The sequence below is a fragment of the Ochotona princeps genome, chromosome 2 (assembly GCF_030435755.1).
Source record: "Ochotona princeps isolate mOchPri1 chromosome 2, mOchPri1.hap1, whole genome shotgun sequence".
NCBI classification, from domain to species: domain Eukaryota; kingdom Metazoa; phylum Chordata; class Mammalia; order Lagomorpha; family Ochotonidae; genus Ochotona; species Ochotona princeps.
Window position 1 is genome coordinate 42,988,010 of NC_080833.1, and position 16,570 is coordinate 43,004,579.

Sequence of the window (16,570 nt, forward strand, 5' to 3'; positions counted from 1 at the left end):
TGATGAATGGATCCATCTGTGTTTTAACTGTCTGGTTCTGAAGAAAGATGACTCTGGGTTGGGAAGGCAAGAGAGTAAGCTGAGGGAGGGCCTTAGTATTTCAAGTGCCTACTAGGTGAAGTTCAGGCTAATTTAGGTAAAGACGACAGACATAATTGTTAGCCTGGGGGAATATGATCCCTCTAGAAATACTAGTTTGGCAAAAGAAAATGAAAAAAGAAACTTCTGTTAAGAAAAGGCTTTCAGCACTCTTACCCTTGCTTAGTTTTAGAAGAAAGACGGACAAGGCAACCAAGAAATAGATACTGAGAATCAGGCTCCCTGGTGTTAGCATTAATCACAGTGCCCACCACACGCGTCTGTTTACAGGCAAAAACTGATCTACTAGGTCAAACCTTTTCAGGTTTAAACAGAAACACACACACAGCAGAAAGCAAACTGACCTTGCAGACACACATACATTTCAATACATAGTACCAGTTTTAAAAATTGTCCATTTATTTTTCTACCCAATTCAATACCCATGATATACACAGGATATAAACAAAGCATCATAAATATTTACAGGAAGATACAAAAGCCAGAGACCAAGGGAGAAACTCAGCAAAGTAATGAGTTGCTGCTTAGCCAAGTCCACTCATCTGCACAAAGTGTCTTCTAGAGCGGTTTCACATCTTCCACAGGGATCAAGCAAACATTACAAGAGCTGATAAACTCATGTTTGGGACTGACAGCCAGAGGCTTTAAAAGAACATTCTCTTCAGTTTTCCTGCCAGTGTGATGGCCGGCTCCTGCAGGGAGGAGACTTCATCAAGGATCTGCTTCTCCCTTTGTGGCCTCCCCTAAGGTCCTCCTCACCACGAGAAGACGCCGCAGGAAGCCCCTCATCCCAACAGACGGCAGAATTTCTCCACATAAAATTTGGGGGAAGAACGGTCTTAGCTACTAGACACCCCTGACCGGGCAGGCAGGCAGACATTACAGGGCTCGTATTTTGCACACCACACGTTTCTCTTGAGAGGAAATAGGGAAGAACATCTCAGAACCCTCCATGTTACATCACATACAACTTCCCCTAAAGGGCATGGGAGACGACAAAAATCTAAATCCAGCCAGCCAATTTATTTTACACAAGCCAGAGTTGAAACGCATCATCCCATCTTTAGTTTCAGGAATATAATGGGTTAAACACTCAATGCTCCTTCAAAGGAAGCACAAGATTAAGAGTCCTTGCCTCAGCCAGGGGCTAGGAAAAGCAGTGGGCTTTAGTACAAGGAACGCGCAAGGTTGTCAGCTGACCTAGCCACTATCTCTCTGTTCATGGGAAGAAGTTACCACATCGAAATTCTAAATTCTTTCACATTCAACAACCAAGATCAACTCAACTTCAGACATAATTCAAAGAAAAAAAAAAGCCAAGGACAAGAGTCTAAATACCCAACTGTTTGACAAAAAGGGAACTGTCTGTCCCACAAAGACAGTTTCAAGGCAGCAGGATTCAGTTATAATCTGGCATGTGCTGGTGGAAGGGGCAGCAGGCCCGGGGCTAAGATATTCTGTTGTAAAGATATAACACATCAATGAATCAGACAAATGGTAGACATATATGCCACATGAAAGATTCTCATCCACAATGCAATGCTGACTTGAAAGAAAAAAACTAGGGGACTCTAGAAGGGAACAGATAATAGGACAAGAATTACAAGGGGGCATTTCAGTCCAAAGCTAGTCTGACGAATATCTACCATCAGGACTTCCAATCTTTCATCTCCAAAGACGTTGATCTAATAAATTATAAAATTACCTCATTCACACTTGGGACTTACAACATACTCCAAGTACAGTAATCTCTCTGATGCTGGTTTTCATTCGCTCCTTCATGACTAAGTTGTGTCTGGCTTTAAAGATTTTCCTATTATATTTTAACTAGACAGTTAACACAGCAAAGGCCACTCCCTCTGTGAAGCCAGACAAGCATCAAGTAATAATTTGATCTAATAAGATGAACCATGGGAGTAAAAAGGGAATATTTCCTGGGTTTTCTTGCTTATGTTTTTCTTGCCTGAAAAACTCTGCAATCACTTAGTGTTTTGTTCCAGAAACAGAAAGCAAAACTAGTTGGGAAAATAGTCATACACTTATTGTTTACTAGCATGACACAAAATAAACTCATACTGTCAATTGCTTCTCAAAACCCAAATGTGCACGTTTAATCTTGTAACTTAAGAACTGAATTTTTCCACATTCCTTTACACAGAGTTAGCATCTGTAAATTGAGAGTTTTTTTGGACAATCATGTAAATTTAATTTGTCCCTGGAAACAAAAACACAACCTAACAGATTAACAAAATATGTCCTTCAGACAATATTTTCTCTGTGAATCTCTCTCCATTGTTACTATTCTTGGGCTTTTGGTAAACAGAAACTACTCCAGAAAGGTTTAAGCTATCTGACGTTGACAGAGATCTAAACTCGCAGATTGATTAGGGAGACTGTATCAAATCAACACATACTTAACTTCTGAACTGGTTTCATTCTTTCTAAAAGCAAATTCTACAAAAAATCCTGAGTGATTATTATTAAGTTATATGAGTTTGGGACATTTCTACTGCCATAGATGCTTCTGTAAAATTGAATAAAGATTTTATTATACCACACACACAAAAAGCAATCGGTACAGAGAAGGGAGTTTTCAGTTATTCTGTTGAGAATTTCTTTCCATGATTTCTCCCATTAAAGTATAGTTTTCAAAGCAACCACCACGACAAAGGAAGCATCTAATTAGTCCATTTTCTTCTGATCCAAGAATGCCGAGCATTTACTGTCGCATCTGTAGTTGTATCAGCGGTGTAATGAACACAGTTTATATTACTTAACTATTCTTTGAACTCCAAGAACTGTTGAAGTCTTCTCTGATGTTCTGCAGATGCTTGCACAGCACTAAATGAAACATAAATTCAAAGCATAAGCTTTATTTTACATTAAGCATATTAAGTGAACCACAGAGCACAGTCAATATTTTTCAAAACAATTAAAAATGAATAGAAATCTTCACTTATTTAGTACTTCTGAAAAACACTAGATAAAAACCCTTTGTAATCGACTGCGGAGGAAGGCGTGCATTCGGGAACAGCAGGCTTCTACCTTCTAAAGGACCAATGCAAATTAAGGCTGACAAGTGAAGGCATTGACTCCAACCTGCTCCACTGCGGAGCCTGCTGTGCAGAGTTCCAGACCTTGCAGTTGATTTTCTGGATTTTATTATTTTATTTAAACCAGATCCCAACATTATCTTTGAGCTGCGGAGTGTTTGAATTGCCTTTAATAGAAAATCCTTTAAACTACAATGTTTGGTTAAAACACAATGGACTGCATTAATCGTTTTCAAAGGTAACAGCTTGAGGGTTTACATTGCCTTCTGCCTTTGAACCTAAGTCATGCTTTGGAGGGGACACCGAGTACGCACTCTAGCCTCACCACCACAGAAACATGTTACCTTCACAGAACAGAGCCAGGAACACAGAAATATGCATAGAGCTTCCTTTTAAACTTTGGCAAAACTGGAATATAGTGAAGCATTCTGATTTTCTAGTCCTTCAATAGTAACATCTCATGACTGAATACAAGCTCAGGCAACCAAAGGTCTTTGTCATTCAACGAATAAAAATGGTCGTATTTCACTAAGTTACAAATCACCCTAAAACGCCTCGCACACATCACTGCTTTCTTAACCCATACAGCTAGCTGGGCTGGACCTTGTATGGCACCACCCTGTGCAAAGACGCCCTGTTGATGCTTGGGAAACCTCGTGAGCCTGGTACCTCCAGCAGCCTGGCTCTCAGTGCTCTCCAACCCCAGGGTTGTGGCTTCCCAGGAATCTGTCCTCTGTCTGCTAGTTGGGAGCAAAGTAGCCACATCCCTCATTAGTACTCCTAACTCCAAGAGCAATCTCTGCACCTCAAATAAATCACCCCAGGTTTTACGCTGAAGAAGTGGCTAAACACCTTGCCTAATTCAGGAGCAGACTTTGGTTCAGCAGATAAGTCACCACGTGGGATGTCACGTCTCACAGGTTAGAGGATGAGGATTCAAGTGCTGGGCGCTGCCAGCCTCATGGGAGACCTGGAATGGGTTCCAGGCTCTTGGCTTCAGCCTGGCCCAGCCCTGGCTTTGGCCAGCACGTGAGGAGTGAACAGATAGAAGATCTCTGCTGGCAACTCAGTGTACCTGTCTCTCTGCCTTTCAAATAAAATGGAAATAAATACCTTTTTAATTGCCTAAACTAAGAGTAACCTGAAACAGAGGAAATGCAGAGATGTAGGTCAAGAAAAACAAAGCAGTTAGCAACACAGTGAGCAAATTTAGGGATCTAACGTGCAACGAGACTTCAACATATAAAGCTGTATTAGAAGTTCTATTCTAAGGGGCCTAGCATGGTAGCCTAGTGGCTAAGATCCTTGCCTTGTATGCACCAGGACCCATTATGTCTGCTGGTTTATATCCCGACCACCCCACTTCCCATCCAGCTCCCTGCCTGTGGCCTGGGAAAGCAGTTGAAGATGGCCCAAAGCCTTGGGACCCTGCATCCACATGGAAGGCCTGGAAGAGACTCCTGGCTCCTGGCTTCAGATTGGCTCAGCTCCAGCCATTGCGGCCACTTGGGGAGTGAGCCACTCTGAATATCTGACTTTTCAATAAAAAAATAATTAAAAAAAGATAAGTTCTTATAAAAAATACATTTCCAGGTGTTCTTGCCACACACAGAACTATATGATCAGACAGACCCATGATGTGTTTCACTGTAATCATCTCTATGCATCCCACAGGTGTGATGTCAATCTCAAATGTACACCTCTATGACTTTTATTTTTTAAAAAGAGCACAATGGGTCAAGAGCTGACTTTATGAGCACCTGGTTCTTAGACGTAGGACTTTGGGCAGGAAATAGCTGGTGCCGTACATAAATCAGAGCTGTACTCAGTGTCAGTAAGTACAGTGGACTTTACAGGTGGATGAGCCCAATTACTTCTTTTTTTATTTTAAAGACTTATTATATTTATTGATAAAGAAGATTTACACAGAGAAGGAGAGACAGAGAGAAAGATCTTCCGTCCACTGGTTCACTCCCCAAGTGAACCAGAGCTGAGTCGATCCGAAGCCAGGAGCCAGGAGCCTCTTCCAGGTCTCCCATGTGGGTACAGGGTCCCAAGTCCCTGGGCCGTCCTCTACTGCTTTCCCAGGCCACAGGCAGGGAACTGGATGGGAAGTGGGGCTGCTGGGACACGAAGTGACACCGATATGGGAACCCAGAACATGTAAGGTCAGGATTTAGCCACTGAACCTTCACGGTGGGCCCCCAGTGTACCTCTTTCAACACTTTTTACAGGAGCGTTGACGGTGTCAGAGCTGATAAGGTTGGGGAGCTAACACAGCGGGAGCACAAGCACCACAGACTGAAGCAGAGGGCTGCAAGGGTAAGTCTGAACCCGGCTTCTGCAGCGCACTACCTGAATAGTTGGAGCATATTGTTTAAGTCAATGTTAATTTTGCCCCAGGATAAAGAAAGTCAACAGTGAACTAGACATAGATCCCGAAGCTGTAACTCTGCGTCTCACACTCTTTCCACCATATCATTCTGGCTGACATTTGGATGACGGACTCCACCGACCTCACAGTTTTGCTGCAGAGATTTGCCCTGACTCTTCTCCAAGGAAAGAAACCAAGGCAGATCTTCATTCTCACAATTTTCAGTTACTCATGTACCCTCCCTCCATATCAAATAAATCCTTTTCTCCCTGCTGTTGCTCTATCAGAAACACATAGCCCAAGCACATCATTCTGTAAATTCATCAAAAAATAAACTGAGTATATAGAACAAGCTAGTTTTTTTTTTAAATAAAGATGGAGTTATCCAGTAAAATGGCTCAACTGGGTAATCCTCCACCTGCAAGTGCCAGAATCCCATTAAGAGCACATGTTTAACTTAGGGGTAGGCCCTCACTTCCTAAAAAAGACTCCAAATGCAGTAGAAATCAAGACCAAAATAAACAATTGGGACCTCATCAAACTAAGAAGCTTCTGTACAGCTAGAGAAACAATCAACAAAGTAAAAAGGCAACCCACAGAATGGGAGAAGATCTTTGCACACGACTTAGGTGATAGAGGGCTGATCTCCAGAATATACAAAGAGCTACAAAACAACCAAAATGTCAAAACAAACAAGCCACTCAAGAAATGGGCACGGGAAATGGGCAAACACTTCACAAAGGAACAAACCCAAATGGCAAATAAACATATGAAAAAATGCTCAAGTTCCCTGGCAATAAGGGAAATCCAAATTAAAACATCAATGAGGTACCACCTAACGCCAGTAAGACTGGCCCATATGAATAAAAGCACCAACAACACTTGTTGGCGAGGTTGCGGGGAAAAGGGAACCCTACTCCACTGCTGGTGGGGCTGCAGGCTGGTACAGCCTCTATGGAAATCAGTATGGAGAACATTCAAACAACTCAAATACAACATACCGTATGACCCGGCAATAGCACTCCTAGGAATATATCCAGAACACTTGTTTTATGAGAAACCAACATGCACTCCTATGCTCATAGCAGCACAATCAGTAATTGCAAAGACATGGAAGCAACCAAAATGCCCATCAACAGAGGATTGGATAAGAAAGCTATGGTTCATCTACTCCATGGAATACTACTCAGCTATTAAACAAAACAAAATGCAGTTCTTTGTGGCCAAATGGGCCAAACTGGAAACCATAATGCTAAGGGAAATGAGCCAATCCCAAAAGGTTAAATACCACATGTTTGCCTTAATTTAAGATGACACGATGTTATGTATAACAAGTTATGTTATGAATGTTATATGTTGTGTATAAACCTAAATTGAAATGTCAATGAGGTGGTCACAGAAGGTGGATAAGAAATCGCATTTACTTTTACCATATTGGTTACTCGTTACTATGTCAATTAATTCCATGGTGATGTAAATTTTTGCTGATGGTATGTTGGAGCTTTTAATTGATCGGGATGATAGTCTGCTGGCTCTGTCTTCAGACCAGAGAGTGTATACCTAAGAAGCCGTTGAACTTATCTGGACAATAAGATGCTGGACTCTATGTTTGGTATATGCTTGCAATGGGGGAATCTCAACTGAACTTGAACTGTGGTTATGCAATAAGGTGGAGGAATCCACCATGGTGGGAGGGTTTGGGGAGGGGTGGGGAGAATCCCAGTACCTATGAAACTGTGTCACATAATACAATGTAATTAATGAATTTAAAATAAAATTAAAAAAAAAAAAAAAAAAAAGAGCACATGTTTACGTCCTGGTTGCTCTACTTCCCTTCTAGCTCCTTGCTGCTGCCCTGGAAAGTAACAGATGATGCTCCAAAGCCTTGGGACCCCATGCCTACATGGGAGAACCGAAGAAGCTCCTGGCTTCAGAGCAGCATAGCTCTGACCATTGCAACCATTGGGGAATGAATCAATAGATAGAAGATCTTCCTGTTTATACTTCTCTGTATTTCTGCCTTTCCAATAAAAATAAATATATATATTTTTAAGTAATTACAAGTCTACAGTAATCAAGACATTATCATACAGCAAAAGAATAGTTACACACACACAAAAAGAACAGAGTCCAGAAATACACTCACATAGATACAGTCAATTCATCTTAAAAACAAACAAAAAGGACAGAATTAGAGAGAGAGAGACAGAGACATAGATCTTCCATCCACTGGTTCATTAACCAGTGGTTGCAATAACCAGAGCTACAGCCAAAGCACATTAGCAGGGAGCTGGATTAGAAGGAAGCAGTCAGGGAATGAGGCAGAAGGGAAGCTAATGCACCATCTGTAGTACCCACATCCCACTGAGTGCCAACTGGTGCTTAGATGCTCCACCAGCATTCTAACTCACTGCTGACAGTCTGAGAAAGTGGTAGAACTCAAGTCCTTGGGCCCTTATGCCCAATTGGGTGACCCAGAAGAAGCTTCTGGCTTTGGATTAGCTCAGCTCTAGCCATTGCAGCCATTTGGGGAGTGAACCAGCAGATCAAAGATTCTCTCTATAAATAAATCTTTCAAATAAAAGTTAATAAATTATACACATGTATTTTTTAAAAAGCAGCAGCTGGGACTTCTTTTAGTGCCCTGATATGGGATGCAGTTTAACTCACTCTATCACAAACCAGATCTTTTTTCTTTGTTTTTAAACAAGTTAATAAACCTCTTAACAGAGGATTATACAGCTCTTTTATTTTCACTCAAACCAAAGTGCTCCATAAATACTTGTTCTAACTACTGCCTAGTACTATAGAAATAGATGAAAAAACATATTGTCAGCTTCTAAAAGCAGTTTTTCTATAAGTAAGTATCATGGGAATTCTAAACTATTTATTAACTGCAACAGAAAAAACAATTTCATATGCCTTCTAAAGTTCATTTATAACTATCACAAACTTAGTAAACAAACCACATCATGAGAGGAAAACAGTATTCATCAATGAAACACAATGTCAACAAGCTTGGCATGTGTGGCTCTCTCTCCAACGCCCTCTCCTAAGGAGCGGGGACCTGCCACTCCTTTGCCAGAGCGACTGACAAAGCGCCAGCCCTCATGCATTCACACATGGACACGCTGCTCACCCCCACCCTTACTCGGCTGACTGGGATGTGAGCCACTGAAGTAACTGTGATATAGTTTTCTAGAAAAGGGCTCGGATTTTTTTCTCCTGGAAGGATCTATCAGCAATGAGAATACAGACCCACACATATTAAAAATTACTGCTTTTGGGCTCAAAAGCAGTGTGATGGCTTAGTAGCTGAAGTCCTCACCTTGAATGCACCAGGATCACATATGAGCACCAGTTCTAATCCTGACAGCCCCACTTCCCATACAGCTCCCTGCTTGTGGCCTGGGAAAGCAGTGGAGGATAGCCCAAGGCCTTGGGACCCTGCACCTGCATGGGAGACCCAGAAGAAGCTACTGGCTCAGCTCCAGCCGTTGCGGCTGCTTGGGGAGTGAATCAATGGACGGAAGATCTTCCTCTTTGTCTCTCTTCCCCTCTATATATCTGACTTTACAATAAAATTAAAAAATTCTTTTTTTAAATTCCTACTTCTGTAACATTTATTCTCTTCTGTCCATTTGAGGGAAATCTACAAAACCCATGAAAGGCCAAGTTCCAAAATGTAAGTATTATGCCAAAATCCAACGTGTTAGCTCATTTGGGAATCGGTCCAGAGAGCACACTTTAGCATGTCAGCCATTATAAGCCCCTTATCTGTCTTCCAGAAAACTCCTGAAGCAATTACCATGGATCAAAACAGGCACACTTACTTCAGATTGTCGCCAAATGTAGTGGTTATTCGATAGATGGCAGTTTTGAGGGATGCTCTGAAGGCAAACCTTAATGTCTTATAGGAAGTGTCCACAAGACTTCCTGGAATTCGGGATGGTTTGCTGGAAGCATGAGGAAGCTTGAAGTACTTGTCCACTGCCTAGGCCAAGAAATGAAGGACACACAGTCAGCTAAATCATCAGAAGAGGAATTTTCAGTTAGGGGTCTGGCACAGCGGTGAGGCTGCCACCGGGGACACCCACATTCTCCACGGGAGTCCCTGGATTCTAGCCCCAGCTCCACTTGCTAGGCAGCCTCCTGCTAATAATGCACACACAGGGAAATGCAGATAATATAGCTCAACTACTTGAGTTCCTGTCTCACCTATGAGAGACCTGGATGAAGCTGCGAGCTCCCAGCTTCAGTCTGCCTGTCCCCCTGATTATGTAGATTTATATGCACATACTGTAAAATACATTTATTTTTAGAACACTATCAAAGCAGTTTGAAAAACAATACAGCAGAGAGGCTCGGCGATGGCAGTAGTTAGCAGGTGCAGTGAAAGTCCAAACCTGCACCCTAAAGAGGAGTGACCAACTCAAGAGCTTTGAGGGTGAGCAGCAGCATGGGCAGGCCTGCCACACTCCTCTGAGAGGGCGTGTGACTTGCAGCAACAGCTTTACTGTGGGTCCTACACGAAAAAGCAAAGCAAGCGAAACTGACAGTAAGAAACAGATCCAAAAATGCATTTCCAAGTCCAAAGACAAAACATGTAATTTTTAAATGACATAGCATAGACAGAGAAGGGAGAAGTGAAGACTAGGTGTGTGAACCGGTAACACAAGATAACATCTAGTGTGACAAGGGAAAACAGTATAAGGATACTATCTATGCTTTTGGATGTAACTAAAATTAACCAAGATTTCGGAAGAAACAAAAAGTTAAAAATTATTTCTACCATCACGTGTTTAATTTCAAGGGTTTTTTCATGTGTTCTGACTATTCTTTCTTCTTCTAGCATTCTATTTGTGCTTCAAGGATTCAGTATCCTTTTATATTGAGGGTGTAGATGATACTTTTCTAGGGCTTTTCTGCTTTTTCATAATATTTTTAAAAGATTTATTTGTGTTTCAAAGGCAGAGTTAACAGAGAGAGGCAAGACAGAAAGAGATCTTTCCTCCACTGGGTGACTCCCCAAATGTTGACAAGGGCCAGAGGTAGGCTAGTTCAAAGCCAGGAGCCAGGGGTTTCTTCCGGTCTCCCACACAGCTGCCAGGTGAAGGGTCCCAAGGCTTTGGACCATTCTCTACTGCTTTTCCAGGCCACAAGCAGGGAGCTGGATGGGAAGTGCGGCAACCGAGACATGAACCAACAAAGGTGATAAAGGCGCCAGTCCACTACTTCTTACATTCCGTACTCCCCCACGTCTCCGGCCAAGGCCACTTGGCTTCTTTTAGTCTCTACCTTCATCATTACAGCTTATTGAGAAAGCTGGGGATCTGGGCCCCTAACCCCAAGTAGGACATGCAACAACGCTGACCGCAAGCTGGGGATTACTGATGACAGGCTTCCCTGTGGTGATCTGGGTGGAGTTTCCTGGGTAAACCTGGACAGGAGCACCGTCTCTGAGCTCCTTCCCATCTAGAGTATCCAGCTTCTGGTGTTCTGGAACGCAGTTGGGAAGAACTCCTGAACTTACTGAGCCCCATGCTTTCAGGACAGTCTTCATAGTTTTCTCCAGACTCTGCCAGTCCTCCTTTCTTTCTAACACTATATCTGCAGGAAAGGAGCATCACTCAGTGGCAGATGATTCAGGGAGCCAAGGGACTTTCAAACAACTCCACCCCCTCCCAAGCCTCCTTACTTTGGTCCCTGCCCCTTTCCTCTTGGTTCCACAGGTACTTACTTGCCTTCCCCATGGCCAGCTTGGGCTCTGCCTCTGGAATGTGCTCACTGGCTCAATCACCTGCTTTCCTGTCATACAAACTTTGTTGCTGCTGTGCTCTCTCCTGTTTATGAATCTGTTTATTAAAGAATTCCTTTCATTTTATCACTTTTAGGGGGAAGGAACATGATTTAACAGTGTTTCAGACTGCCATTCCTTTATGTACAATCATTCAGGAGTTTTTTTTTAACACTGGAACATATTTGAGATAATTTTAGGCAGTATGGGAGGTGGTGCTTGGTAAAATATTTAAGTCGTATTAATATTGAACTCTACTGTGGCACACTGGCGTAAGCTGCAGATTGAAATGCTGGCACTTCACATGGACACCAGTTGATTCCCAGCTGTTCCACTCCTGATCTAACTTTCTGTTAATAAACCTGGAAAAGCAGCAGAACGTGGCCTGCAGTGTTTGGGTCTCTGCTACCCACATGGGAGACTGGGATTGAGCTCAGAACCCTTGGCTTTGGCCCAGTCCAGCCTGGGCCTATACAGTCATTTGAGGAGTAGATCAGTAGACTAAAGATATCTCTGTCTCTCCCTCACTTTGTCTGCCTTTTAAATAAATATTAAATGAAAAGGAAAAGGAAAACACTGCCTCATAATGGGAAAGCTATTTTCTTGCAAAGCATTCTGGTTAACCCATAGCATACTCGGAAAAATAGTCATCAGTTACCACCTGAACCAAACAAACTTCACTTACTTATCCATTTATTCGAAATTTAGAGTTATAGAAGACACAGAGGAAGAGAGAGAGAGAAAGAGAGAGAGAGAGAGATATCTAACTGCTGCCCCTAACAGCCACTACTGAGCCAGGCTGAAGCCAAAAGCCAGGAGCAATGGTAATTGGCTAATCCTGCAACTGCAAGCACCAGGATTCCAAATGGGCTCATGTCCTGGATGTTCCACTTCCCATCCAGCTCCCTGCTTGTGGCCTGGGAAAGCAGTCGAGGATGGTCCAAAGCCTTGGGGCCGTGTACCCGCATGGGAGACCTGGAAGAAGCTCCAGGTTCCTGGCTCTGGATCAGATTAGCTTCAGCTGCTGTGGCCACATGGTGAGTGAACCAGCAGATGGATGACTTTTTCCCTCTTTTCTCTTCTCTCTGTAAATGTGCCTTTCCAATAAAAATAAATATTTTTAAAAATTTAGCACCTCTTTCAACAATGAATATATATATAGCAAATCACAGTAGCACTAAGAGTTCCTCTGATTTTTCATCAATGGAAATTACCAATATCTTCATTACATTGGCTTTGATGTAATTACCTTAAAATAGTTCATCTTATCACTGCCTAACAATCATTGTGAAACTTACTGTAAAACCTATTTGACACCATAATTAGAAAGTGTATATGTATGTATACGTATATATATACAAATGTATATGTATGTGTGTTTGTGTGTCTGTGTATGTATATAAGGAAAAGTATATGTTCATAAATATGAACATATTTATTGAAAAAAAATCAGACTAAGAGTAAACAAAATTACTAGGGTCAGTATTGAGACAGCAAGTAAAGCCACCACCTGAGATGTCAGTATTTCATATGGGCACCAGTTCATGTCCCGGCAGTTGCACTTCTAATCCAGCTTCCGGTTTATAATCTGGGAAACACAGAGGAAAATGGCCCAAGTCTCTGGGCCCCTATAACCCATGTGGGAGATGAGGATGAAACTCCTGGCTCTCGAGTTTGTTATGGTCATCTGGGTAGTGAACTAGAGGATGAAAGATTTCTCTCTGTAACCCTCCTTGACTATCAAATACATAAAAAAGCACACACTGTCTTATCAAAAATTTAGTATATTTCAATATAAGTCACTCATTTCTTTTCTAATCCTAAGTACTTCATAGTATGCATTTAACGTTACTCCAAGAAAAAGTCCATGGGTTTCCCAACCACCAAAGGGAGCTTTAGCCTCAATAGCTACAAACTGCACCAGGATCCACATCCCGTCACTTAACAAAATCCCAGGATCCTAAATCACCTAAACACTAATGGCATATATATCTTACTGCTTTAACATATTTTTGTGAACAAATTAAGTTTTCTCTTCCTATTCTCTTTTAGATTGTAATTTCCTAAAGAAAATAACAGTATCATTATTGTAATTTTCAACATGTTTTAATTCAGTAAATCTGATATGTAACAAATAAACAGAAAAACAAGCAAGACAGATGCCTAAGACTCTTGTCCAACCCAGACTGCTCACCTCCTGCAGCGTCAACAAAGTATTCAGGATGGCTGGTAGTGTAGTCTGGACGACTCCAAATCTGTCTTCCGTAAATGATGCTGCCACAAGGTGAGACAGACCTCAAGAGGAAAAGGAAAAAGGATCAGAACTAGGCATATCCATTTTCAATTCATCGGATAAGAAAAAAAAAACCTAATATTCTAAATATAATGAGACAGGGAAGTAACACAATATAAAATGGGTAAAAGGGGCTGGCATTGTGGTATAGCAGGTTAAGCTGCCGCCCGATACCAACATTCTGTATGCATTTCAAAAGCCAAATGACAGAGAGGGACAGATATTACATCCACTGGTTCACTCCTCAAATCGCTACAATGGCCAGGCTGGGTAAGGCCAAAGACAAGAGCCCTAATACTTAGACCATCATCTGATGCTTTCCCAGGAGCATTAGCAGGGAGCTAGACTGGAAATAAAGCAGCTAGACTTCAACTGGCGTTCATATAGGATGCCAACATTCTAGGCAGGAGCTTAATCTTCCGCACAATGCCAGTCCCTAGAATTGATCGTTCATGGATTATACCTTAATATTTAACTGATAATTAAAATCATAGCTATGTAGCTGGCTCAATGACACAGCTAGCTAATCCTCTATTTGTGGCACCGATATCCCATATGAAGGCTGCTTGAGTCTAGCTTCTCTGCTGCCAATCCAGCTCCCAGCTAATGGCCTGGGAAAGCAGTAGAGGATGGCCCAAGGCCTTGGGCCTCTGCACTCAAGTGGGAGACCCAGAAGGAGCTCCTGGCTCGCAGCTTCAGATTGGCCATCTGGAGAGTAAACCAGCAGATGGAAGATCTTCTATCTATCCCTCTTGCTCTTCCAATAAAACAAATAACTCTTAAATAAAAAAAAAATCCCTCCTCTCCATCCTAATCAGTAGCCCATATGGGCCTATAATCCCCTTACCTCTGTAATAAACATTTAAAAATTTAATTAAAAAAAAAAATCACAGCTACACTCACAGACTGCTTACCTTCTAAGGCCCAAATGTGCATTTGGGCATCTGAAAATACTGCCTGAATGGAGGCCTCTGGGTGCTACAAATTCAACAGAAACATTGAAGTCAGTAAGTTTCTCTGGGCAAAAACTCTACTATGTCTTTTACTCAATTATGTAAACCATAGTAACCAAAGATTGAAAGCTGCCTCAAGAACTAAAATCGGAGATAAATCCTTCTACAATATCATCTAATTACAATAAAGGATTCGGCCATCAATTTCTTGTGTGATCCTTGTCAAATCTCTGTATTTCTCGCTTAAAGTAAGTACCAAGTGTTCAATCCATCTCCAAGAATGAGTACAGAGGTCACCTGAAATGACTCCACCGTGGTCTCTTACAGGGGTGGCTGGGATCCAGGCCATCACCTGCTACCTTCCAAGGTTCATTAGCAAGGAGCTCGACTGGCAGCAGAGTAGCCTGAGCTCAAATTGGCATTCCGATATGGGTTATGGGATGCAGGAGTCCTCAAGAAGCAGCTCAACTTGTTGTGCTGCAATGCTTGGACCCATAACTTTCCCTAATATACTAAGTTAAATAGAACGGATTAACAAATGGCCCACAACACACTGGTTTTCATTTTGCACTCATTTAAGTCTATTCAGTAAAACATTATAAAGCCTATCAAGCTGCACTTCTCACCATTAAGAAAATGGACAATTCCTTATCACATAATATACCTGCAGGACTGATGCAAATTTAGCCTCCATCAATGACACTGGCATCCCATATAGGTGCCAGTTCATGTCCCTGCTGTTCTACTTTAAATCCAGCTCCCTGTTAATAGCCTGGGAAAGCAGTGGACAATGGTCCAAGTGCTTGGGCCTCTGCACCCATGTGGGAGTCCCAGAAGAAGCACCTGGTTCCTGGCTTAAAATCAGCCAAGTTCTGGCCTCTGCGACCATGGGGGAGCAAACTAGCAGATCTTCCGATCTCTTTCTGTTTCTCCTTCTCACTAACTCATCTTAAAAAAAAAACAAAACTCCAGCTACAAAACAAGAATCGGAACAGTCCTCCACTTCCAAAGCAGAGGAGACCTCAGTTGGGATCTGTTTTGCTTGTCCTGGGTTATGTACCCTTTGGCTAGCTACCTGACCCTTCTGAGTAGCAGATTTCCTTACCTATAACATAAGGTCAGGAAGAGCTATCTCCCAGGAATGAACGCTAACTAGAATTAACTGGGGAATCTTTAAAGAACGTCTCCCTCTAACAGCTCAAGCTCAGTAGTTTTTGCTTCATACAATTGCTCCTTAGGTAGATCTTCCCTTCCACAGAAGAGAGAAAGCAGGAGCAAGAATTTGAAATGACACTTGCATTCTACCCATCAGGGCTGCTCCAAGCTTTTTCCCTACCAGAGAATGACTCCCAAAGAATACACTTTCCTTGAAGGCCTTAATTGAATGAGTGCAGCATTATTAATTCATTAGCCAATATCTCAGTACCTGCAAAGAATCTAAATTTAACAAAGCCAAAAACAACTTTTTTCTCTATTTGCCAAAAGCTTTGTTCATCATAAAACCAAGCAACAGCCATGTAAAAACAAACAAATCTTTAGTTTCTGCAGCTGAAATTTATACTCCTGTGGCATCTGTAACAGCCAATAGGCAGGCTGGAAAGTCACTTCATTTGTGGCATGAATCACGCCTTTTTACCCATCATAAATTTAACCACTGCAATCTAACAGTCATCTCTTCTGAACACCGAATTCACAAAGAAGTTAGCAGGACGGTGTTAACATCAGTGCAGAGTCTCTGATCTGCTCACTTTGCCAAGACCCAGGCAGCATGAAGGAGACAGTGGTGGCAATGAGCACGGAGCTGCCAGGAGCCATCTGTCTCAAGGCACCATCCTGCTTCAGCACGCCGCTGAGGTGCAATGCGTGTCTAGAACAGCCACCTGTGCAAGCGAGGGTCACAGAGGCGCTGTGCGAAGCCATGACTGTCCGCATTCAGCTGTATTACAGGTCAGGTCTGAGCTGCCCCCATTCATTGCATATTCCATTTCCTTTTCCCTCATC

General features: G+C 42.2%; 1 protein-coding gene across 1 annotated transcript in view; it reads right to left on the minus strand.

Moving 5' to 3' along the window:
* Positions 1 to 482: 482 nt before the first annotated feature.
* Positions 483 to 16,570, minus strand: part of NDC1 (NDC1 transmembrane nucleoporin) — a 55,685-nt gene continuing 39,597 nt past the window's right edge. The window contains exons 15-18 of the mRNA XM_004588688.3: positions 14,531 to 14,594; positions 13,518 to 13,618; positions 9,360 to 9,520; positions 483 to 2,940 (exon numbers count right to left, since the gene is read on the minus strand). Coding sequence (XP_004588745.2) covers positions 2,877 to 2,940; positions 9,360 to 9,520; positions 13,518 to 13,618; positions 14,531 to 14,594 — 390 coding nt within the window. The 3' untranslated portion in view covers positions 483 to 2,876. The remainder of the gene's footprint in view (positions 2,941 to 9,359; positions 9,521 to 13,517; positions 13,619 to 14,530; positions 14,595 to 16,570) is intronic.